The sequence below is a fragment of the Dermacentor variabilis genome, chromosome 1, assembly GCF_050947875.1.
Source record: "Dermacentor variabilis isolate Ectoservices chromosome 1, ASM5094787v1, whole genome shotgun sequence".
NCBI lineage: Eukaryota > Metazoa > Arthropoda > Arachnida > Ixodida > Ixodidae > Dermacentor > Dermacentor variabilis.
This window is the reverse complement of record NC_134568.1, coordinates 159,399,387-159,425,614: the sequence shown is the minus strand read 5'-3', so window position 1 is coordinate 159,425,614 and position 26,228 is coordinate 159,399,387. Positions and strand designations below refer to the sequence as shown.

General features: G+C 47.4%; 1 protein-coding gene across 1 annotated transcript in view; it reads right to left on the bottom strand.

The window, feature by feature from the left end:
* Positions 1 to 26,228, bottom strand: part of LOC142587432 (MARVEL domain-containing protein 1-like) — a 124,762-nt gene that overhangs the window by 21,810 nt on the left and 76,724 nt on the right. Inside the window, exon 3 of the mRNA XM_075698449.1 lies at positions 3,361 to 3,525. Within this exon, the coding sequence (XP_075554564.1) occupies positions 3,361 to 3,525 (165 nt within the window). The remainder of the gene's footprint in view (positions 1 to 3,360; positions 3,526 to 26,228) is intronic.

Below are 26,228 nucleotides of genomic sequence, written 5' to 3'. Positions count from 1 at the left end.
TCATGTTTCATCCCGACAAGACTTACTGGTGGTTACTGGTTACTTACAAGACTTACCACTGCAGCCGCGTGAAAACACACCAATCCTGCCCTTCATTCAATGCAGTCTAAGTCAGTAAAAGGAGTTATTGCAAACAGCTGAGCCCGTATTAAAAAAAAAAAAGTTATTACGAGCCGAAACCTCTTCTGGGCCATTAATGCCAGCCAATCGTGATGTCGGAAATATTATTAGCGAAGGCGGCGATCAATAACAAACAGCTCTATATAAAAAAAGAAAGCTTTGTAAATTCGGCCCCTGCTTTCGCAACGTCCTGCACGGCTCGTATAATTAAGGATTCCTTTCGCTCGATTCTATGCCTTTCATATCATCCCCCGTTCACGGTCAGTCGACCCGGTGATCACGGGGGCGGAGCGCCTCTCTGACTGTCAAAGCGCCAGAAGGAATATCAATGGAATACAATCGCCGGGGTAATGTAGTGATTATATTCCACGACTATTCCTTATCGTGTTTCGTCAGTGGTCCGAGCCGCGCTGCGCCCAGGTTATCGCCAGAGTCGGCCGGCCGTGAACGGTGGATGGTGGGTTCTTGTGCACAACAAACGGCCGTAAGCCTATATCAGACCAGTCCAAGAGGTTGTCAGACGCCGGCTATCCATTGGATGCTCAAACAACAGACAGTCGCAGAATCATCGCTTAGGAAATTACAGCACTTTGAAACGCAGCCCCTCTCAGACAAGTATAAAACGTGGCAGTTATTCTTTACGTAAGATTTCCCACAATCAGAAAAGGTTGGCTGACGATCCCAAAGGTCAACTTTTCTGCACCTTGTAAGCGTTGTAAGCTCTGTCGCTTGGGCAAACGAAGTTGAGCGTAAACGATGTTGAGCGCAAAATACCTTTAACAAAGAAACTGCACTCCGTAAACTGTATCAGTTATAGCGCCTGCATGCGAGGTACTGCTCTCGAGTAGGAACAGTAGTTACAGTAGTTCATACGGGCTACTGCGCCACTGACCGCCTCAGAGAACATGATGCGCAGAGTTGAGCTAGTTGATAACATGTTCCATGGCAATTACCGCAATGCATGTCTCGAGAACTGGATTGCTATTTTCGCACTGGTCGCCGAAGCCTGGTCAAGAGCCTTAATCAGCATCATCCGTAGACACATCTTGAAAAACAAAGTCTGGATGATGCCGCTAGTTTCTTCGGTTTCGCAGTACGTATCTCAAATGTTTAGCATAAATGTTATTTGCTATAGATAAGAACGAGTATGGTGTCGATATGTGCATAATGTCCCGTCTAATTAATGCAACACTCAGTGTCCTACCGGCTAATGACGAAGTGTCCCGTAAAGAATACGTCTCTCGCAAGCTTCGTGATCATTGCCGTGCTATGAGCTGCCTTGTGGGGTTCCTTTTAGTGCTCCAGCGCGATCTCGGAGGCCACAACGGTTCTTACTTATATGGTACAGTGTTACGCGGCGCATTTCCTGCCCTTCCGCAGAGTTGCGTTCGCACACCATGACAACCTGACTACAGCATAGTGCAGCTGCTCCAAATATTAACGCAAGTAGGTTTCATACAACGACAGTGTGCAGAAACTTATACTCACTGTGTGTTAAAGATCATGCAACTCTTATAAGGACAGATGCACATTGTGATATTCACTGTTGTCCTTGGTTTTGCCTTCCAGCCATTCGGTCCTTCTCAAATGACCTGAATACGTGTTGTTCAGCGTCGTATGTCAAAAACGCCAGTTTCCAGGAAGTTTTCGCAATTTCGTAAGCCGCACTTTGTCGCACGGCGTCACTGTGCTGCACAATAAAATGCTCGCGTGCGTGAAAACGCCGCGAATGTACAGTCGCCGCGTTGTCACTGTCCGCGCGTCAGGGACTTTCCTGCAACTATGGGATTGTGTACATGCTACGCGAATGAAGCAGCCCGACGGGGCTGTTTCGTGCACGCAACCGCATTACGTCGAAATCGTTGTGCTTATTTCACGCAGGAGCGAAGGAGCATGCAACGCAGCAGCTCTGTAGCGGCGCTGTGTTTTAAGTTTCAACTGTGCTCTCGAGAGGAGCGGAAAGGAGAAGGGCATTGATGCAACAAGAACACGAGTGTCACGGCCATAACTGCAGCTTCCACCTTTCCATGAAAGGGCTTCCTTAGCGTATACAAGAAGGTCTATACATGGTAATTAAAGCACACATGCAGAGAGAGAGAGAGAGAGAGAATATTATACTTAAATGATGGCTCTAGGTTTATTCAGGCAAGTTTAAGGGAGCTAAGTATGGCTCACTATAGAAGCTTCGAACGCGAAGCCCTAGAGTTATATGTACTGGCCTAAGAGGTCACATCAGGAGAATTTGCTGTTAGGCTAGTTGGTACATGAGTTTGTCGTTTGAGCACAGGGTCCGACCACAGGCTAACGTCAGAGACACTTACCTATAACGATCAACACGCACGCACGCGCACACGCACGCACGCACACGCACACGCACGCACGCACACACGCACACACAAAGAAACGCGCGCGCGGGCTCGACGCATGTTAAGAAAAATGAATGTTAAGAAAAAAACGTTACAGAACACGGGCCCAGAGCCCGCGTATATTTAACGGAACATTTCATTTTCTCTCCTTTCCTAATTCGCCGCACGAGCCGAGTGGCCGATGTAAGTCATAACGACGGCGTGGTGGCGTACGAGCTAATGATGAAGGGCGAAAAGAATGGGAAATGAAATAAAGCTTAGAAAATACGGCCGATGCACTACTCTTTATTCTTGGTGTCATTCCATCGTATGTCCGGTTTTTTTCGCCTTGTCTGAGTTCGGAGCTTGCCTACAAAAAGCGCGCTGGACTGCAAGAAGGGCCTTGCGAGTTTATCACAGCGTGGGAACGTACGGTACATAGCGTCGCGACGACGCCCAAAGTGAATCGGATGTCTGAGAACGGGCGCGCCAGCGACAGTGTACCGCCTCTCCCGAGACATAGCTCAGGGCCTAACAATAAATTGCGTGCGCTAACGGTTTTGGCCCCATGCACTTTTCTACCTAATAGACCATAGACCATTTCTGTGATGAACTGCATGCTAACCGGATTATACACCAAAGTAAAGCATCATATGCAGCGCACGACGACAGACAGACAGACAGACCCTGAAACCTGAAAGCTTTTGAACAAGATCAGCACGGCACCGTCGCTGAGTCAGCTCAGAACTCAAACGCTAGCTACAGGCTCGCGCGTAGTCCTGTTGAGGCACGAAAATTTCATATTTTGTCACTGCCTCTCTGCGGCAATATAAGAACGCTGCTGGGAAAGCTACAAGGCGCAGTCGCGGCCCCGCGCGGGTGGATGTGTACTCACGCCCAACAGCCAGGGCAGCGCCGACAGGGCCGTGTTGACGCCCAGTACGTAGATGATGCACAGCAGGACCGTGACGATGTAGCAGAGCGCCGCCACGAACAGGAAGAACCGGGCGTAGCCGATCAGCGCCGGGGAGGCACAGCCCAGACAGATCATGCCGAACAGCTGCGCACAAAACATACACACGTTATGTATACACGCACGCGTACACACGCGCACAACACCCGCACCGCCCAACAGAGACTTGGAAGCGAGCTGCCCGCGCCAAATGAACACTCGACACGCGAGATCAATGCCCGATTGAGGCTTTCATTACTATGTCAAATATGCGCAACGTTTGGCGAGTTCATTTGTTTACCTTGTTTCGGTCTCGGTATACCTTCGCTTGCGCAGTATGAGCAACCAGTGTTTGTCCTGCATTGCACAAAACGTATACGCTTGCGCACCACGAGAGCTGCTGTTGCCACTGGTCTGATCAGCTTGATACGTTTTGTTCATAGCGCGTTAATTACGCCGTATTAACTCTAACTCAATGCAAATGCAAGCACACTCCCCCTTTTCTTGTACTCGTATGCTGATAAACAAAAGGTAAAGATACCATATATTACGCAACTTAACCATGCTCCGACTCCAAATATCTTCTACCGTGGGAAGGCGAAGGATGTCGAAGAAGGATGTTGAAATTTCGCCTGGTAAAGATCAATGCTAAATGTCGAAAAGTATAAAAGAAGATGGAAGAAGTGGTGTTCCCCTATAGTGAGCGACTGTCATCGCGAAATTATAGTTCGCAGCCGTGAGTGTAAATTGGATAGTTCATTTACTTTTCAGAGATGCCAAATTACCTGACCACATAACGTTAATGAAAGCAAAATTATCATTCGAGCAAGGCGCGCGCTGAGGCGTTTGGTATGCATAACACGGAAAATCTGCTCAGTGTGTTGCCAGGAGAATGTAGAATTTGTACAGCGCGCGCAAACTGAATGGATAGATGGATGCTATGAGCATCCCCTTTGGAACTGGGTGGTGGGCTGCGCCACCAAGCTCTTGCTATTATAATGCCTAATGTCCTACCTATCGGTTAAAAAATAAAAAGAGGAATGGAAAAAAAAACCCGATGAATTCCCATAACCAAACTTTCTGAACCCCTACTGTAAACTTTGTTTTTACACGCCTCCGTTGTTTGTCGTTTCCGAACTTTTTTTCCTCCAATCTTCAAATCGCATCTTACTATTCTCTACTGCGGACATGTTTACTTTCCCCCTGCCCTCGCTAAACCCAAGGGTTTCAAGGAGGCCAGTGTTGCCTAAATCGACCGCTGGGCAGATATCTTCACATTCTAATAAAACATGCTCCATCGTTTTCTTAGCTTTAACGCAGCAAGCACATGCTTCTTCCATCTTCTTATATCTCGCTTTATAGGTGCGTGTTCTAAGGCATCCTGATCTCGCTTCGAAAAATAATGAGCTTCCCTTTTGAGTATAAATGTTTCTTTCTTGATTTCGTTCTTTCCTCTTAAGTAGTTACTCATAGCAGGTTTCTTTTACATTGCCGCCACCCATGAGATTATCTCAGCCTCTCTGACTTTCCGCTTGACGTTCTTTGCTGCCGTGTTACTCACCCTACAGGCCGCAGACTTGCTGGTAAGCTTCCTAGTTATTTTTCATCCACTGTGAATCAATGTTTTTCCTGTAGAAATACCTCAACACCCTCTCAGCCCATTTACTTCCTACCATATTCCTCAGTCGTTCTTCATAATCAATTTTACTGCGAGCTTCCCTTACTTCAAAGCTAGTCCAGCCCATATCACCCTGCACAGCTTCACTTGTAGTCTTCCCATGAGAGCCCAATACGAGGCGTCCCACTGACCTTTGGTTCCTGTCGAGTCCTGATTGTACCCCTGATTTAAAGCAAACAACTGCATTTCCAAATGTAAATCCTGGAACCATTACACCTTTCCACATACCCCAGAGCACCTCGTACCTTGTATCCTCATAGCGCTCTGTGCTTCCATTATGGCTGCATTTCTCTTCCCCTTCACTGTTATTGTTTTTTTCTGTGTTTCCATATATCTAATGCCTTCGTTTATCCATATACCGAGATATTTATATTCTTTTACCCGAGGTATTTCCTGGCTCTGTATTGCCACTGTCTGTTCACTGTTTTCAATGAATACCATAACACCTGCTTTTCTAACGCTAAACTTCAAACCTCAATTCTCGCCTTACTGTCGACAGATATTAACCAGACGTTGCAAATCACTTTGCTTGTTAGCTAGCAACACATTGTCGTCCCCATAAAACAAACCTGGAAGCTGTTGGTCTAGCACTATACCCGCCTGTTCGTATGAGAGATTAAACCCGATATTACTTTCCTCTGGCGCCATCGTCACATCATAAAGAGCTGTGGGAACTTAATTGATACGCAGTGGCGCCACGTATACAATAATGATAACTCTATGTCGATGGAAACTTGTACGGGACTCAACTTAGGGCTTACTGCACGCCATGTGAACTGAAACGACCATTTTTCGTGAGCGAAGAGAAAAGTTAAATAGCGCCAACAAACAAACAAGCATGTTCGACGAATGAAAGCGCAGTCTACGACTAGCAGTGATAGCAAATTGCAAATATTCACGCAGCGGTGAACCAGGTCGTCAAATTGGAAATATTGAATTATCTCGCGAGTATAGAAGTGCAAGGTTTCAGGCTGAGTTTCAGCCTGAGAGCAGCCGTGAAGCGAAGCCTGCAAATTTGTTTCGTGGTATATGAAGCACGCTCGATGTACGAAGGGTGCGGCGGAAGTAGAAGCAGTAAAAGTTTCTAGCGTATACGCGGTCAATGCGGAGAGAGCAAAAAAGGCGAAAAACAGGGCTGCTCGCATACAAGCAGAAGGTGGGCAGTATAGGGAACGTGGCAACGTGTGCGCAAAAGCGTGCGCACGGCCACAGGCCTTAAGGGAAACGGAACACTGCAGGCGCGCTCAAAGTGCGCGCTTGGCCATTTCACAACCGCTGCACGTTCAGCGTTTGCAGTCACAAGCGCGTCGCAGAGATTTTCCATTTATCTCCGCCTTTCCCTCGCCCCACTCTCTTTGTCTCTTTTTAACTGTAAAAAATGGGCCCCGTCCTTTCTGCTTTGTGCGCATATATGCGTTTCGGGGAGGTGTATGCGGAACGCCTTGAACAATTCTCGTTCCGAATGAGGTGCATTGTAAATGGAGTAAGGACGCTCGTGCAGCACTAATCCTGTTGCACACGTTAAAAGAGAGGTTCGAAGTGCAGTGGGAAGTGAGCGTAAATAAGCTGAGCGACGCACGGTTAGTAAGCTCGGAAAAAGAAATAAGAAAGAAAGAAGGAAAACGCGCAAGCCTTCGGACGACATCGGGCGTGTTCAGGTTCAGCCGCGTACGGGGCACTTGCGCGCGCTAAAGTAACATGAAAAAATATACCAAGTGAAGTGATGATGCAAGTATTTCGACGAATGTGCAGGCGCCGATTGTCTCGCGCGCGCGTCAGGAAACAGGCCTTCGTTGTCTTCTGTCATAGACGCCTTCCCATTTTTTCTTAAACTATTTTTGCATATATACTACACGGGACGCATTTCGTTTATCAACCTACCGAAGTGAATGGCACAGAGCGGAAGTTCGTTTTCCAAGGTAGATTTGCTCTCAAATTATATTGCCCTTTCGTAACTTGCTTCCTAGTGAATCTCGGTTTTCTTACGTGTTACCATTTTGAATTCTGGGATTTTACGTGTCAAAACCACGAGCTGATTATGAGGAACACCGTAGTGGGGGACTCTGGAATAATTTTGACCACCAGGGGTTCTTTAACACGCCCCCATTGTGCGCATGGAAATGCGGTCGCCGCGGCCGAGATTTGATATCCCGCGACCTCGTGCTTAGGAGCGCAATGCCATAGCCGCTAAGCGACCACGGCGGGTCGTGTTGTCATTTTCAATCGATAATGCATTCATCTAGCATGCCGGCTAATTTTCTTTAGTAAGTGACTAGCCGCTGCACGTCGCAGCGTAAGTGCGCGTGCGCGTTGTACCTTCCGAAACACCCCGCGATATCGACAATAACGAATATGCAAAATGCAACAAAGTTGCCTCATTTCGCGTCAAGTCTGGCGGTTATGTTTTTAGGGAACGTGAGCGATACGTGTAAGCGCCGCTGCCTGAAAGTTGTCAGCAAAGGTGATGCCCCCCACCTGTATGAAGCAGCTATATATAATTTCTTTTACAGCTTATCTCACCTCTCCCGCTTGTGCTAAAGGTGCACTATAACTATCCGGCGAGCACAAATCTGCTGCAGCGGCGGGCCAGCCGGTGTATCGGGGAACTGAGAAAGTCCTATAGCGCTGCAGCGTGTATACATCTCTGGCCGTGCGTCCGGAATCCCGAGACGGAGGGAGAAAATCCAATGTGTAGCGGACTATATTCTTTTCGCTTCATTAACACAAACATTATTTCGAAAGGGAAACAAAAATCTGTCTGCGCACGGAGAATACATTTGCACATGTCCGCATATGCTATAGAGAACCTTTTACAGAGCCCAGAAGGCCTTAAAGTATAGTGCGCCTTCGTGTGAGCAATTTCTGATATCCAGGGTGACCCGCGTAACTTGTGCCAAAATTTAAACATACGTGAGCGCCACGTAGCTGGACAGAACCAAGGTAATGATGTTTGCCGTCGCTTGGAGCGAGTCAGACAATGTTATTTCGCCTAATTACATAATTAGTTATGATTGTTTAATAAACTTCTCAAGTAATATAATCAGAGCAAAATTTTCAATCAGAAAATTGGATTTCATCATGAAAAATTCCCGATAGATCTTTCATTTGCTCAATACGTGCTACATAGGTTTTTTTTTTCCCCGAGCCTAAATAAAGCACGCAAAAGCAAGCAAAAAGTGCTGCGCGATTATAGTCGCGCGGTACTTTTTCGTGTTTTGCAGGCTTTCTTGCTTGCAAGACATTTGAGAAGTTAAGTAATTAATAATATTATTTCTGTACAAACATATTATAATATATTTCATTCTTAATAACTAATGATCTAATTAGGCAAAAAAAATGTCCAACTCGCTTCGAGAGACGGCAAAGAACATTTTACCAGCTACGCGGCACTCGCATATTTCTAAATTTTGGGACAAGTTACAGACAGCTTGGGACGTAGTAGGTCTCAAGGCGTGTCCGAATCAGGGACCAAATTCACAGAGCTTTTCGTTCGCAAGTGCTCTTTGCCACTGGCCTGGTCGTCCTCTCTATAACGATACTTCCTGCATCGCGTATAGCTCGCGTATATTCCTACGATCAGATTTAGCGTAAGAATATTTTGTGACTGTATAGGGTGACGAAGAGGGCGAAGTAATGTGACGTGCGAACGGGCTGCCTCATGCACGCTGTGTCGTTATCGGCCGCGTGAAAGTGCGGCCCTCTCTCGAAGATACTCAGATGCACAAGGGGGGCCACAAAGGGGAGCGCCTTACTTTCGCTGGCGCGTGCTTCACCGGAGCGGAGTCCCCCACCGGGCGAGGTGGGCTGCGGGCCTATCAGAGCGGCGCAGCTACTCACCCCAGCCACGAACGCTCGCCCGGGTATAGCGTGCGCGGGCGGCAGCTGATCCCGATGACAACCGATGCGGCGCGGGTGAAATTGCGCACGGAGGCAGCGAGGAGTCGTTTGATTCCAGCGACGTGCATCGACGAGCGCTTAATCAGCCGCCCGCCAAGCGCGGCTGCCGCTGGATGGAAAGTAGATTGGAAAGACCGAACAGTCAAGGTACGCCCCATTGGTTTCGGCTCTTGAAGGGACCCTAAAGCAAAACACTGAATCAGTTTAGACGGATAAATCACTGTTGTCGTTAATTTCGAAATATTAGGTTGGTCATTAAAAGAGAAATCCAAGGTCAAAGTTTCAATTTTTTTTTAAATTTCGCGCCGAATCCCCAAAGCCGGTAAGTCACTGTGACGTCAAGCGTTTCAAAAAATTAATTTTTTTTTCATATTTAGGCCGCATTGTCTCAGCAAAGGTTCCCGAAACTCGCCATGTTCAATCTTTGGCTCCTTGAGAACACAATGTGGTCTAACCAGTAGAGAATGTCAAAATCTATGACGTCGCAGCGAGCTGGTGCGGGAAGGAGGCATCGCCACCCGTCTTTTGTTGTTGCGCTTTTTCTGTCTTACCGAGCGTCTTGTCGTGGTATGAGGGTGGTGTTTTTGATATAGCTGAATAGTGCTTTACTGACACGCAAAAGATCTTTTTTTTTCTTCTTTTTATGTAGTGCCCCTTTAAGCAGTTCGTAATTATGTATACTCGTGTGCTGGGTGCTGAGAAATCCGCATCTGTCCGAAGAAACCATTCAGGTATCTCCACACTACAAGCATAATCACGCCTTGCAGTGCACAAGTGAGACATGAAGCGGACTGTTCTTTTCTTCTTTTTCTTTCGGCGTCATTTTTGGAACCGCTGGTGCCACAGCGAGCGGGCGCGTCATCAAGCGGTACTTATATCGTATTTAGTGCACGCGTAAAGTCAGAAAAAAATAATTACGCAGGACATAGCGTGCCGAGATCGACTACGTGAAGAGCATGTTTTAGGACGAATAACGAATTTAGTATGGAAAGGCATGCCATAAATTTTAAAAAAGCTTAGTAATTCTACGTGTCACAAATGGAGTCGCACCAATATCATTAACCGCGTAAATTCAACGCTTCTTAAACGTGCATGTCCGTGCGGTCTGTCATCGAATTTGGGCTCCCACAACACGTACGTTGTGTCTTTGTTCGTGGGACACTCTCTGCAATTGATGTTCTCGAGTCCGCCTTTGCGTTTCCGTTCAAGGCACGAAAACGTCCGCGGTCTCTATATCGCCAGTCGATGGGAGTGGCATATGGGCTTGTTGGTATCGGTCATCTCCGTAGCGCAAGCACAACGGCGCCGAAATAGAAGACACGCGAGACGACGCACAGTGCTACCTTGCAACAGATTTCTAACAACAGATTCCAACAACACATTCTAGCATGAACACTCGCGCCGGCTTCGAAAGACCCTGAGAGGAGGCGAGTTTCCCCCAGTGAGGTGCGAGACAACAGGCTTCACTCTTCGTGCTTCGAATTAATGCGACACGCGCATGAGTTGGCGCTGGAAGCGCAGGTCAAGGTAGGCCAGCGTCACAGGCTTTTTCATCTCCTCTCCTTCAGTCACCGCAGTGCAGCTCACGAAAAGTAAAACGAAAGTTGTCGCAAACGCGTTTAGTGCGATTAGGTTCCCGAGTCGAGGCTTCCGTAGCAAAAACACTTCGTTTGCCGCCGCGCGCGACCTGCTGTGGTCATAGGTTTATTCAGCTACACGACAAAATAAATGTGCTGCGAAGAAGAGTGGTAGTATAGGCAGAAAAGAAAAAGACAGAAAAGAGAAAAAAAGCAGAGAGAAATGGCTTTCTGCAGTTCTGGGATGGTCCTCCACGCACTTGTTTTCATTTCTAACATTTTATTTTTCTCAATTTTTTCCCCATTATTATCGTGTCCCTTCCGTCAAACGAGTCTCGGCTTGCATTGCCCATGGTCTGTTGCGTCTTTCAATTTTGGACCAACCGACCAATCTTGAATAACACCAGAGTTGAACGATTCAGTCACTACGACGCAATTTGTCAACAAACACGGCTGAATAGAATCCTCGCCAACGCACAGTGACGGTACACTGAGGGGCAACGTAGCAACAGCGATAAGTTGCCAGTTCGAGTCTTTAATTTCTCTTTTGCAAGTTTGTTTGTATTGTTAACATGTCGATCGTCGAGAAAGGCGGAAGTCGTATAATTCTCGGTATCCTCGTGTCCTCAGCGCACTGCCTCTTGCTGTGATTCGGCAATGGAATTTGCAGAGGTCTTGTATAGTACATGCTTCGATTTCATGCAGGTTGCATGTTTTGCCAAAAAAATACGCATTTTATGGCGGTCATATATGCATTATTCGCCCAAAATGGAGTCATTGATATGACCATGTATTTTTATTTATTTATTTATTTATTTGTTTGTTTATTTATTTATTTATTTCATTGTGTAAGGGGGGAAATACGGTAACATATTAGTATGGAATCGGGAAGAAGAAACATCAGTATAATGAAAGGAATATGCATGCAACATGGAAAATTAATACTTTAGCAAGTACAATATGTGGAGCAATAACAATAAACGGTAAACAATAACATAATGGCATAATACCATTATAAACGTTATTGCATCTATAGAGTAGTAAGTATAGTAAAAAATTAGGACCACTGAAATTATTTTATTAGCTTGTAGAAAATTGCAGGAAAGAAATTAAGGCAAGACGTGTTTCATATGCCTCAGACAATGTTTCCGAGGCGCTCAGCTTTAGGCACTCCTTGTCGAGAAAAGCTAGCAGACACGACTTGCTCCGCTCTGCGTGGGCAACGAGGCGAAAGAGATCCGGCCGCTGCGATTCGGGTGCGCCTCTGCCGCAGCAGAGGCCGTACCCGCGCCTTTCGTCCGGTCCGAGCACGCCGACATGAACGAAGTCAAACGTGCGAGGCGATGGACGCAAGCACTGAAGCCTCGAAATGCAGGCATTTGTAAATGCCAAGGAAAGAAAGAGGGGAAAAAAATTGGCAGAGGCACTTCAGACTGCTTATGTGTGGGAATGCGAAAGCATTATAGTCGACTAGAATGCTTTCGCATTATAGGGATCCCCAACAAAGGGATCCCCACCAAAGGGATGCCTTTGGTGGAATGTTTTCTTCGACGCGGTTCTGTCCGCGCAAGCTCTCGCCTGCGTTATAACTGCGCCTCGGTAAGGCCAAATGAAAACGAGCCAAGCGTCTCAGCGCGCTCGCTTGCCCGCGAGGAGTTCGTTCTGAGGACCGCTCAGCGGCATTCAATAAGACCTAAATGCTTTTGATTTTATACGCCAATTTATTCACTCATGACGTGGTGCCACCTGTTCCCCAGTGGCTGCGCCGTCACATGCCCAACGACGCAGGCACTAGCCACCAGAACCATGGAGCCGCCGTGCTCCACGGTCGAGCACGTCGGGGTAGCCTGCTCGTCACGGACCCCGTAGGTCCCGGTTCGATTCCCACCCGGACCGAAATTTACCCAATAATCCTTTCAAAGGCATTAGTACTTTGTTTACAGGAACATCGCTGAGAAATGTGACGTCAATCCGAGCATTTCTGACAAGTTTTTACTATTTGCGCCGTCGGCCATTTTTGTTACCATCGCACAGTGGCGACGCCGCCGGATTTTAGTGTAATAGGGCACACAAAGCTTTCGCATTAAAATGTCACAAGAAGTCTACTTGAAGCTTCGCAAATGCCCCACTAAGCTGCTTGGTTGCGAGGACAAACGGTGGCGCCAACTTTCGGGAGCGCGCCGCTGACGTAAGGGGTATCGCGGCGCGCTCCGCACATATAGTTTGGCTTCCGGCACTCAAATGAAGTGCCACGCGGGTGCGCTCCTGGACATTTCTGTAAGTACCCTTAAAACAAGCGACGTCGAAAAGTGCCAAATGACTGGTCCTCGGCAAACTGTAAAGAGAAGTACCTTCTGCACACGCTCTGTCTTTAACAAAATACAACGCACGGTCACTGTGTGCGGTCGTCGCAATGGAGTCCGCCGTACCGGTTTCTACCTTGAAAAAGCAATCGAATATACTCGTGTTCTAAGCTGTCTGCAAAGCAGCAGCCAATGTCATCTCACTGCAGCGATCGCACGGACTCTCAGCAATATCGCGGGAGTTTCTTGTGGGTAGTGATCTCATTAGTTTAGTGTGAATACTGATATATGAAGTGACATAAGTTATGTCTTGCAATAACGCCATGATGGCTTTTTCTTATTTCAACTCATTTTATTATTCTGTCAACTTTATCGCACCACACACTTCTTGTACGCTCTGCTTTGAACTTATGCATTTAATCGTGAGCAGAGCAATTGTGCTTGTCACAGGCTGACTCTGTATTATGCATGACTCTGTATAATGCAAGAACTTTGTATATTTATAGAGTGTGTTTAGGGAGTTTCACTCGGCGCGATTGTGAAAGCTTTCGATTATTTAATTTTATTTTTCTATTCATACTGATCTCTCCTGTAGTGTGTGTGTTGTATGTGTGTGTTAGCTACGCTTTTGGTGCAGCGGGCTCATCAGTAGTCAAACTTCCTATGTTGTCGCAGTTAATAAACAACAACAACCAACGGTTGAACGTGCGCATGTGTGTTATAGTACCATATTTTCAGTTCGGTGTGAAAGCTATCGCCTGTTCATTTTGTTTCTTTCTTCAATTGGAAGGCATTGTAAAAAAAAATATCCCTACAGAAGACGGTGAAATTCGGTCTGCTCAGGTGGATTATATGAAAAGGCAGACATCACTTGCATAGCTAACTGAAATGGTCATGTATTTAATAAAAGAATATGCACTAATAAACTTTTCTTTATTTATTTATTCACTTGTTCAAATTGCGAAATTGAAGTTGAGAGGTATGGTGAAGTTAGATCTGCCTATAGCAGAAATCCCGAGACTAGCATCACTCGAGTTATCCGTCCTCAAAATGTGCTAAAACATGCGTTGGCGTAGTAGTCATATTTCCGGCTTCTTAGAGGGATGCTCTGGTGAAACTGTAAGCAGGAACGAAAATATATTTCGTACTATATTTTGAAGCTGCACATGCAAACATTTGTGATTGCCATTTCCTCGAAGCAGGCACGACTGTAAAACTGCTACGCTTCAAAATTTCAATAGGTAAGACACACTGAAGAATTAAAAAGTTAATCAGTGAATCTTTTCATTATAACTACGTGGACATTGCGATTTGCCGTGCAAGTAATGTCCGTCTCTTCAGATAATTCATCTGAGAAGCCGAATTGCGCTTTCAAAGCAATAAAAAGAATATTCACTAACCAGAAATAAATAAATGAAACACGCTATATTGGAAATGCGCCTGAATTTAAGCTTGGTATAGAGCTTCAAACTCGAAAAACAACGATGAAAGCATGGTGAGAGGATAGGACAAGACGGTCTTCGGTTCACTCTTGTCCCGTTTTCCGCGCAGCCTTTTTTCGTCACGACCGCGTCAGACATTTGTACATAACGCACGTATTTGCGCCGTGCTGTGGGTTTTTGTCGAAGGCGAATGAGCACTTCCAGGACAACAGCAAACATCGTTGCGTGAGCGCTGGCGGAGCTCGAAAATACTTTCGCCATGACTTCGTCGTGCACGGGGACATGCGATAGCCCTTCGCGACCTTTTTCTGAATTCTTTTTGATGTCTCATTATTTATCATAGGTGAGCCGCGAACGACAGCGCAGCTAAGGCCGTTGTTAAACGGCCTTAGCTGCGCTGTTAGCGTTGTTAAACGCTTTCGTTCTCTACCCGCTCTAGCCCTAACTTCCGACGTGGCAGCTTTGCTCACGTGATCCTCATCCTGTCTGAGGTTACCCGTGTCTTGAGTATGTAGTGGTCGCTACCCAAATTTTCCATTGGGTTTTTCTCATTGCGAGTCTCCGCTTTCCCTTAGAAAGTGAGGTCGGGGCAGATGCCGACGCTGACGCTGTATACCCTTCTAGAGTTTGCTGGGTCGGTAATTAGGTTGCAGTTGAATTTCTCCACTACTTCTGCTAGTGTTTTGCCTTTGACGTTGTCCTTTTGGTACCCCCAGCTCTTGTACATGGCGTTGAAGTCGCCAAGGATGACGAGTGTATTGTCCTCCGCTAGCTTGTGGGCTCCGTGAGCATGGCAACGATAACGAACTGGAATGCATTCCGAGAAGCATGCGATGGCAACCAGGCCGGCATACAAACGGCGCCATTATCAGGTTGACCGGTCCACAGTATGCGCCGCTCGACGCTCAATGGGGCGCGATAAATGCGCACAACGAATAAAAGGAAGGAAGGATGTGTTCACATTATGCCCCCAGATCCGCACGCGAGCCCAGTCGTGGCTGATATGCAGGGAGCGGCGCTTTCTTTTTTTCATCAGTTCGTGCCTAAATTACCCCCTTTTCAAAGCCTCGCCGTATACGCAAGGCACGTTGCGTCATCCGAGCGCGAAGAGGCAGGGCTGCACGAGACAAGGGACAGCACCGCTCGAGACAAGCCGGGCCGTCGCGTGCACGCCGAAGTGCGCCTGACAGGGACATCAGCGGGACGGAGGGCCCTCCGGGCTGTTACGTGTGAGTGGCGTTACACAAACGCGCCGGAGGTGTACGCTGCAGTTAATCGACAAAGTCCGCGCAACTGGTTCCGAAGGAGCGCCTCAGGGGGGGAATACGAGGAAACAGGAAGCGAATTCGTAAAAGCCGCTCAACGAGGGTGGGGAGAAGAGAGAGGAGCGAGAAAAGGAAGAGGTACGCGCTCGCACTAACACACACACACACACACACACACACACACACACACACACACACACACACACACACACACACACACACACACACACACACACACACACACACACACACAGCCAGGAGCCAAAGGGAATCGTCCGAAGCCCGTTGTGATCAAGGTTAGCTTTGCCGAGAAGTCCGCTCCTCCGAAGAGGACGGGTCTCAAGGACCTTGACCGCATTCTGCACGGCTATTCACGTCCACCACTCGCGGGCATCCCCTTCTTGCAGACGCTCCTTTCGTGAACTCGTCGCACACGAGAGCGATGAAGCATGCCGACGTAGGCTCGGTAACCGGCACGATGGACGCTCGAAATATATCCCGCGCCGGCGTTCGAAATGGGATTCGATTAACGGCGGTCTTAGTAGCACGAAAGGCAAGGAACGCAGATGAATGCGTCGGACATTGCAAATACTGCATTACGTGAGCAGCAAGCGGGTTTGTAGGGTTGTGATGGCAACAAAATAGAGCAAGAGGTTTTGGTACGAGCCTGTCAGTGACCGTGTTGTGCTATCTGCTCTCTCTACTTTTCAACCGTCATGTCGCTTGCACTGTATACGATTCATGGCGGCTTACAACGGACCTGCTTGAGAGCGTATCTTCATACATTAGCAATGCTTTTTGTTAGTCTTTAAAGCAAAATAAATGTCTGTTCTCGTGTTTCAGTTCCCCTTTGCATAATTTTTACAATTTACGCGGAGAAGAGAGAGAAATACGCGAATTTCTGCGTCATGCCTTAGAGATCATGGGGTACAGTATAATAAATACTACGAGCCTCCTTATCATACAGCTCCATTAAAGCCTACACCTTCCGTGATTCTGTCACGCTCATGTCGTTCCTAAAGGAAGAACAAAAGCGCTCGCTCACAGTTACTCTTCAGTGGATCCAACGTGACATCCCTTACTGACCGACTCATGCACGCAACAGGCAACAGAATCAGTAAACTGAGCCGATTCACCAGCGCGTACGTCATAAAAGGGCACGTGCGTAATATCTGCCGGTTGCGCATTCAGAGTGGTCTACGCGCGCGACTCTGTCCTCATTCACCGGAACGTTATCGCTGTGCAGCGCGCTTCAAACAACGCCGATGCGTAGTAAAGTGCACTCTCTGTGGACTGAGTGGCTTGCTTGATCGTTACTATAACAGTGTTTATTCAATATAAGTCTTCCTCTTTCTCTCTGTGGTAGTTGGATGTCGGCGCGGCTCCGCGCAGTAGAGCAATTTCTGCCGGGCGGCGCTGGAAAACCACGAGCGGGCCCGGCCGTCCACGCTCGGACAGTTGGCTGGTTGGCCCACAGCGCCGGACCGCGTGTGGGACCTACAGTAGCGGCGCAATAACTTAATCATGCATCGGAACAAATTGAAAGAGGCCGCACGACTCCGGCGGTTCTCCGCGCCTCCGATCAAGTTCCCCCGAGCGTGCACGCGAGAGGAAAGAGCAAGGCCCGATTCCCGGCGCGTCGAGGAGGGCGCGATGCATTGCCCGAAAGTGTAGCGGCGGAAACAAGCACGCCGAGTATTTGGGTCGGAACTGGCCCTTTGCTGCATAGCGTTCCGGGCGCGTGTTTGCGCTTCCTTGGGCCGCTGCACTCCACCGTGACCTCTCCTACCGGTCCTTGGGGCAGCTGCCTCGCAGACGTGCGCCTTCAGCGTGCCAGGTGCGATTCCTCTCCCTTCGCGGCCTGCAGCGGTACGTCCATGGGAGCGCCCAACTCGAATGCGAAGGGGGCGCGTGAAGGTTTGCCGAATAAACGTCCGCTCGCGACCTCCAGAAGTTGCTTGTGAGGCGTATACTCGAGTCATAACACGTTGCCTGCAACGTGTCAGCACGAAAGGCTGCGTAGCACAGCATAATCTCGCCGCCTTCCACCTCCGCCCTATTTCTTACCGCGCGAACCTTGACAGGCGGACAGGTCGCATGTGACGCGCACGTAAGTTACACCGTTCAAGGGGACGCCGATTTTATGCATATAAGACCACAGGCCTAAGGAAGTTAAGAGTCGTGAAATGAGCAATGGAGATGATAGACATAATTAGTAAAGGAATAGAAAGACGTCGGCATGCAACATATGTAAGTAGATGGCATCCTGAGATAAAAAGAAAGCGTACTGAAGTCGGAACGACTATCTAATAGAACGGGCAACCGAGTATGAGAATGAGTACAAATAGAAAGAAATGGCTGCCAAGGGCGGCAAAGAACAGAAGCAATATAAACGTCTAGAGGGGGTCCTGTATACGGTCCAATCTTGCCATAGTCGTCGTCGTCGTCGTCATCATCATCACCACCACCACCATCATCATCATCATCATCATCATCATCATCCTGGGTACGCCAACTGCAGGGCAAAGGCCTCTCCCATACTTCTCCAATTACCCCGGTCATGTACTAATTGTGGCCATGTTGTCCCTGCAAACTTCTTAATCTCATCCGCCCACCTAACTTTCTGCCGCCCCCTGCTACGCTTCCCTTCCCTTGGAATCCAGTCCATAAACCTTAATGACCATCGGTTATCTTCCCTCCTCATTACATGTCCTGCACATGACCCCCATTTCTTTTTCTTGATTTCAACTAAGATGTCATTAACTCGCGTTTGTTCCCTCACCCAATCTGCTCTTTTCTTATCCCTTAACGTTGCACCTATCAATATTATTTCCATAGCTCGTTGCGTCGTCCTCAACTTAAGTAGAACCCTTTTCGCAAGCCTCCAGGTTTCTGCCCCGTAGGTAAGTACTGGTAAGACACAGCTGTTATACACTTTTCTCTTGAGGGATAATGGCAACCTGCTGTTCATGATCTTAGAATGCCTGCCAAACGCACCCCAGCCCATTCTTATTCTTCGTATTATTTCAGCCCATGATCCGGATCCGCAGTCACTACCTGCCCTAAGTAGATGTAGTCCCTCACCACTTCCAGTGCCTCGCTACCTATCGTAAACTGCTGTTCTCTTCCCGAGACTGTTAAACATTACTTTAGTTTTCTGCAGATTAATTTGTAGACCCACCCTTCTGCTTTGCCTCTCCAGGTCAGTGAGCATGCATTCCAGTTGGTCCCCTGAGTTACTAAGCAAGGCAATATCATCAGCGAATCGCAAGTTACTGAGGTATTCTACATTAACTCTTATCCCCAGTTCTTCCCAATCCATAATACCTCCTGTAAACACGCTTGCCATAGTACTCGCTCCCTCTTCGTAGTGGGTGCGCCGTGGTCATAGTGGTGGATGGGCGCGAATCGGCATCCGTCTGTCTTGCTGCCCGTGTCTCTTTACGCCATTTCTGGACCTGTACGTGTCGAACACGGGGACGCCATAGCCGAGAAACCATCAAATTTCTGCAACAAATTGCACGCTTGTAAGCCTTACAACCCTTCATGAACACAAGCTCTAGTTAGACGTATAATACTTATCTATGACAGAGTGAGCTCTCTCAAACGCTACCACTTCCGCTCGGATCGACATGCGTGCAGCCGAGACCTCTCTGAACGGCAAGTGAGGCTGTAATTTAGCTCCGGTTGCGACAACGGCGCCGTCTCTGAACGCGATCCATGCACGACAAAATGATGTCTTCTCTCCTCCAAATCAAGGAGCGTGGGTAGTACGGTGGCAAAGATGTAAGCGATAATAGTATTACATGTTTTTTGTTACATGCGGTTTTAGCAGGCAACCCCCAGTGCTGACCGAACATGCAAGATGTTTCACGTTAAAAACGCATCTGCACAATTGTAGAGCGGCTGCGAATGTACCGCACGGTATATCAGAAATTATTTATAATAAACCATCAGACGGCAGTGACTAACTGATTCTCTTAACTCAAATTACTGCGAACAGCAATTGTGAGCCTCTGAAACAGAGACAAGTTATAGAGAATTCCATGTGACCTTGAGAATAATCTGCCGGCACTCCTGGAAAACGTTGGGAAAACTCCAGTGTCACTGGAAGAACTTCTGGAAACTCCTGCACATTGCTGAGGTGCTTCCCGCAATATGAAGCAGCATGCGGCTTGCATGCGGCAGCAGACGTGTGCTGTGCGCAGCGCCATGACACTTGGAAGCAGGATGTATACGAAATACTACACTACCGCGGTAAGAGAGCCCTCCGCGAGGGGGCATTTACTGAGCTTACTGCTTGCACACGTTTGTCTGCATTTGATTCACGAACCGACGAGTCTCCAAGAAAGCACGTGCAGCGCAATGCCAACACCGGTAAAGCGGCGTCGCAATGCATTGCCGCAGGCACCGCGCCTCTCTCAGTGCAATGCATAGCTGGGCGCTGTGGTACGATGCACGCTACGAAGAACCGTCGGTGTTTGCCAGCGCCCAGTGCAAGTAATATATGATCGCTTGCGGGACAGGAAGCCATCTGTGGACTGCGTGTATACATCTCCCCGCCACCGTTGGATCGTGCTGCACCGCTTTGCATAGTATACACGCGTGGGGAAGCCTACCATATCGCGACCAGATTCAGGACTTCTCGGTTACAGCTTAGGTACGTGCTTTTAAGTATACGGCAAAATCATGGAGCCTAGCAGCATATATATTGTGCTGAATAAAATAAACTGGTTGGCCTGGCCCCGTCAAACGCACAGGACATACTAATACAGGAGATCATATTATAATAAGTAACGTACAATAATAATAATAATAATAATAATAATAATAATAATAATAATAATAATGATAATAATAATAATAATAATAATAATAATAATAATGATAATAATAATAATAATAATAATAATAATAATAATAATAATAATAATAATAATAATTTCTGGGGTTTGACGTGCCAAAACCACTATCTCATTACGAGGCACGCCGTAGTGGGGGACTCTGATTTATTTTCGATTACCTAGGGTTCCTTAATGTGCACCCAATGCATGCACGGTACACAGGCGTTTTTGCATTTCGCCCCCATCGTAATGCGGCCACCGCGGCCGCGATTTCATGCCGCGACCACGCCCTTAGCAGCGCAACGCCAAAGCCACTAAGCAACCACGGTTGGTAAGTAAAGCACAAGCGAAAGAAAGATGAAACATGTGTCAAACTCAGTCGTTAAGAAGACTTATGTAATACATGCCTAAATCTACATATAATATGTCATGATACGATCTCATACCGTCCAAGAAATGATCCAGATTTCAAGAAACGAAATATGTTTCATACTTTCTGCGATCCGAGCGTAGTGAAGGATGTTGAAGTGTTAGGTAAAGTGCAGTGATCATAGGTTGGTGAGTTCTAGGATACGCCACAATTTGAAGAGAGAAAGAGCAAAATTGGTCAAGAAGAAACAGGTCAACCTAGAGGCAGTAAGGGTAAAAGCAGACAAATTCAGGCTGGTACTTGCAAACAAATATGCAGCCTTAGAACAGAAAGATGAAGATGACATAGAGGTTATGAATTAAACCGTAACTAGGTTGGCTACAGAGGCAGCAATTGAAGTGGGAGGTAAGGCACCAAGGCGACCAGTAAGCAAGCTCTCCCAAGTCACAAAGGATCTAATAAAAAACCCACAAACGATGAAAGTATCCAACTCAAGAGATAAGGTAGAATTCGCGGAACTGTCAAAACTAGTTAACAAGGAGAAAATAAGGGATATTCGAAACTATAATGTGAGAAAGACTGAAGAAGCCGTAAAAAATAGATGCAGCCTGAAATCAGTGAGAAAGAAACTTGGCATAGGACAAACCAGGATACATGCACTGAAAGATAAGCAAGGTAATATCATCAGCAATCTGGAAGATATAATAAAAGCAGTGGAAGAATTCTACACTGATCTGTGCAGTACGCAGATGAGCCACGATACCTCTATTCAAAGCAGTAATGAACAGGTTGCATGCAGAGACTCTTTGTATAACTAGCGATGAGGTTAGAAGGGCCTTGCAAGACTTGAAACAGGGAAAAGAGGCAGGAGAAGATGGAATAACAGTCGATTTAATCGAAGATGGAGGAGATATAATGCCTGAAAAACTGGCGGCTCTCTATACGAAGTGCATCTGTCGACTTCAAGGGTCTCAGAGAACTGGAAGAATGCAAACATTATACTAATCCACAAAAAGAGACACATTAAAGAATTGAAAAATTATTGGCCCATTAGCTTACTTCCAGTATTATATAAAATATTCAAGATAATCTCCAAGATAATCTACAATAGAATAAGGGCAACACTGGACTTCAGTCAATCAAGGGAACAGGCTGGCTTCAGGAAGGGATACTCTAGAATGAATCACATCCATGTCATTAATAAGGTAATCGAGAAATCTAGAGTACAATCAGCCTCTCTATATGACTTTCATAGATTACGAAAAGGCATTTGATTCAGCATAGATACTAGCAGTCATAGAGGCATTACGTAATCAAGTAGTTCAGGCCACATACGTTAACATATTCGCAAATATCTACATAGATTCCACAGCTACCTTAATTCTACACAAGAAAAGTAGGAACATACCTATAACGAAAGAGGTCAGACAAGGAGACACAATCTCTGCAATGCTATTCACTTCGTGCTTGGAAGAAGTATTCAAGCTATTAAACTGGGAAGGCGTAGGAGTAAGGATCAACAGCGAATATCTCAGCAACCTTCGGTTTGCATATGACATTGTCCTGTTCAGCAACACTGGGGACGAGTTACAAGAAATGATTGAGGACCTTAACAGAGAGAGTGTAAGAGTGGGGTTGATGATTAATGATGAATAGCCGGACAAGGGAACAAAAGTTCAGGATCGCCAGTCAGGCTCTAGAGTCTGTGAAGGAGTAGGTTTACCTAGGTCATTTCATCACAGGAAACCCTGATCATGAGAAGGAAATTTATAGAAGAATAAAAATGGGTCAGGGCAGACATTGTCAGCTCCTGACTGGAAGCTTACCATTATCATTGAAAAGGAAGGTGTACAATCAGTGCATTTTACCGGTGCTGACATATGGGGCAGACACTTGGAGACTGACAAAGAAGCTTGAGAACAAGTTAAGGACTGCGCAAAGAGCGGGGGAACGAAGAATGCTGGGCGTAACGTTAAGAGACAGAAAAAGAGCGGTTTGGATCAGAGAGCAAACGGGTATATACGATATTCTAATTGATATCAAGAGAAAAAAGTGGAGCTGGGCAGGTCATTTAATGCGTAGGAAAGATAACTGGTGGACCATTAGGGTTACAGAATGGGTACGAAGAGAAGGGAAGCGCAGTCGAGGACGGCAGAAGACTATAGGTGGGGCGGTGAAATTAAGAAATTTGCAGGCGCTAGTCGGAATCGGTTGGCGCATGACAGGGGTAATTGGAGATCGCAGGAAGAGGCCGTCGTCCTGCAGTGGACATGAAATAGGCTGATTGTGATGATGACCGTGCCAGACCACAATACGTCGCCTGTGTTGTTGTTGTTGTTGTTTTATTTCAAACAGATTTTGCTTTTCCGCCTGTGGAGATAGCGTTATTTTGCTATTTCAGAGTAATTTCTGGAGGAGGTTGCCTGCAGGAGATATAGGATGTCCGGGCGGTTAGTTAATAAAAGCTGCCAAGTACGTACTCTTTAATTACTCACTTTAGAAAAAAATGATGAAGTTAAAAACTGGTACCTGCACTAGTACCACTGTCTAGATATCCATCCTTAAAATTTGCTTCGAACTACAGTAGCACTCCGTTTAACAGTTTCCCGATAGCTTCTCTCTAGCAGTTTGGGGACGATGTCAGCTGCAAAACCAACGCTTTTCTTGCAGATTTTGTTGGACTGACGCAAGCGTGCACGCACGCACGCACGCACAAAAAAAAATAAAAAATAAAAAATTCTCGCGAACGAGCGGTATTCCGCTTCGCACTGCGCTCGGCTGGCTCGTGTGTATACGTCATATAACAAACGCACTATACGTTCTCCCAGGCCGGGCCCCACTGAGCAGTGTGGCAGCACGGTCCTGCCCACTTCGCGAGAAAGAAGCAAACACCGCCGGCGCGCTTCTCGGCAAACAGAGACGCACAAGCCACTGCTACCGACGCTGGCAAGCCCGAAGCATACAATGGTTGGTTGTTGGTATGCTGTAAGCACAACGCTGCCACCGCGGCACAAAAGATTCCGAGCTGTTGTTATTGTGCTGGGAATTTCGAGTACTCGGTAAGGGAAATTCCGGCTGGAAGCGACGCGTACACCCATTATCTCTGTATATACACCACGACCAAGCCGGCGATCGCGCTGTAAATTGTGATCGTTTCTAGCATGCTGTCATGTGGCACCGATCTAGAGGGGTTTACGAAGACCGTAGGTTTCACGCGGTGAAGTGGCCATACGGTAGATAACATGGTGTCCGTAAGCTATATCAGAATTACTTCTGAACCGTATTCAAATGCTAAAACGTTACATTACGGATGATCTATTGCCAGTTAATCATACGCGACGCGAAAACTGCTGTGAAATAATGAAAGACATGCTAGGCTCAGATAAGAGTAAGTAATTGGCATTTGTAACGTCCTGTCCCCATGAACTCTCGTGTATTCCGCGAAACCAGACGTGCACAATGTAAAGGCGCCGATAACATATTTGCAATGGACGTAATTTCATCCCTTCCTCCTTCTGGTTATACGCTTCAACGGCAGATCTGCTTCTGTCGCTGTCACGCTGACGTCTCGCCGATTGCGCGCATGCCGTCTTTTTTCCGCACGGCGCTCGCTTCCCTTACATTTATTCGAGTATACGACCACTCTAATGATTTGAGGAACTCTCGTTTAAAAGCGTTACGAGAAAAGCTTTTAGTTTACTTCTTGGTTGTCCCATGTAGGATTAACCATTAAGTCGAGATTTTAATTTTTTTGCGGCACGAGCTTTTCATAAATGCTCAAGTATACTAAAAGGAGGAGAGAATGGCACCGTTGAAGCATACACCTCAGGGATATACTGAAAGCTTCCTAACACATCCTTAATATATATGTCTTTTTGGCTATAGCCGTAAATGTGACAAAAACACAAAATCATTCAAGCTAGTATGAATGGCACAGTGGGACATAGGCCTTCCACGGGCATTTCAGAAGTGTCGGGGCGCATGTTCGCCTTTAGTGACGCGCTGTCGACGACGACAGTCCAATTATTTTCACCAACACCCTTGTTGAGAGGGTTTTGAGTTACGCGCGCGTAGAAACACCACAGTGAATGTAACTTTATGTTCAGCGCGTATTGCCTTGAAGAACTAAAAGAAACGAAACATATGCACTGATTCAGACTTGTTTTCTCTCGTGCTTAAACAGAATAGGCCACACCCCGGCTAAATGTAGACTGCTGTTGGAGTGCGGCACACTGTCGAATATGTTTGATCTAGGCGACTTGAAGCTCACAAGTAGCAGTACCTGTGTTTCTACTTCGTCGCTGCGAGCAAGATGCTCGAATTATAAAGGCTGTCTGATATACGGCCACGCATGCATACGGCGATTAGCGGATAACTATGCTTGGTCCCATCAGCATCGGGTTGCCTTGTTGATAGGCGGCAGCAAATCGATGAAAGCCGGCAAAAATCGCGTATTACGCCGCACACCACAGCAGTGGAAATTTACACGCGAGCGGTTGGCATCGACGAATGTCCCGTATACGGGCGTTCGCTTCACTGCAGCGACTGCGAGAACCGCACGCGGCCCGCTTGTTTCCGCCCCGCCTGCCCGGCGCAGCCAAGCTGTTCCGCATACTTCCTCAGCCGCCGCCGCCAGCATCCGACACAAAAATCCGCTTTTCTTTTTCTTCTTTTTTTTTTTTTCCTGCCCGCGGCACCGACGGAGACAGCGGCGCGCCCGCCGCGGTTTGTCGCGGGCTCGCAGCCTGTTTCGTCTACGTGGCGTTATTTGCACTCGTCGGCGTCTTTCGGCGTTTGCGGTCGTCGGTGCATCGGTGCGCCCACTGCGGCCTGTCCTTGTTCGGCTGGCTCTCGGCTGCATTTGCCCCATGGCCACGGAGCATGCAGCGCTATACATGCGGACGCGCGCCTGTGTGTTTGCTCGGGTGCAGAAGGACGTGCTCGCGCATGCGTGCCTGTCATCTGCGCGTACCTGCCTATACCTGCTGCTGACTCGACGATTTTTTTCATCGACTTTTTTTTTTTTTTGCGCGCACACGCGTGTTTCCCGAAGGAGGAGCTGCTGCCGCGGGCGAAGACTGGCCCCATTGTCGCTGCGCGCTAAGCCTCACTCTTTAGCAGCGTGCCTTGAGTAGCTCAGCCGCCATTTACCACTGTTTGCGACCCCTTGTCCCCGCTGACTCGTGCTTCTGGACTCGCTCGGTCGGGTAGGGCGAGGCCCGGAAAATAGCAGCCCTGCATACACCCTGCGGCGTATACTGCACAGCATGCACATACCACGTGGACGTATACCTCGCTCGCGAAGCGAAGCCTGTCCTCGCCTGTCCATTGCACGCCTTATAGAGAAGAGTACGGTTATATTCAGAGGACAGAAAGCGGACGTCCAAACGTGATACTTAACTTTACTATACCCGGAAATATTCCAAGCAGTGCAT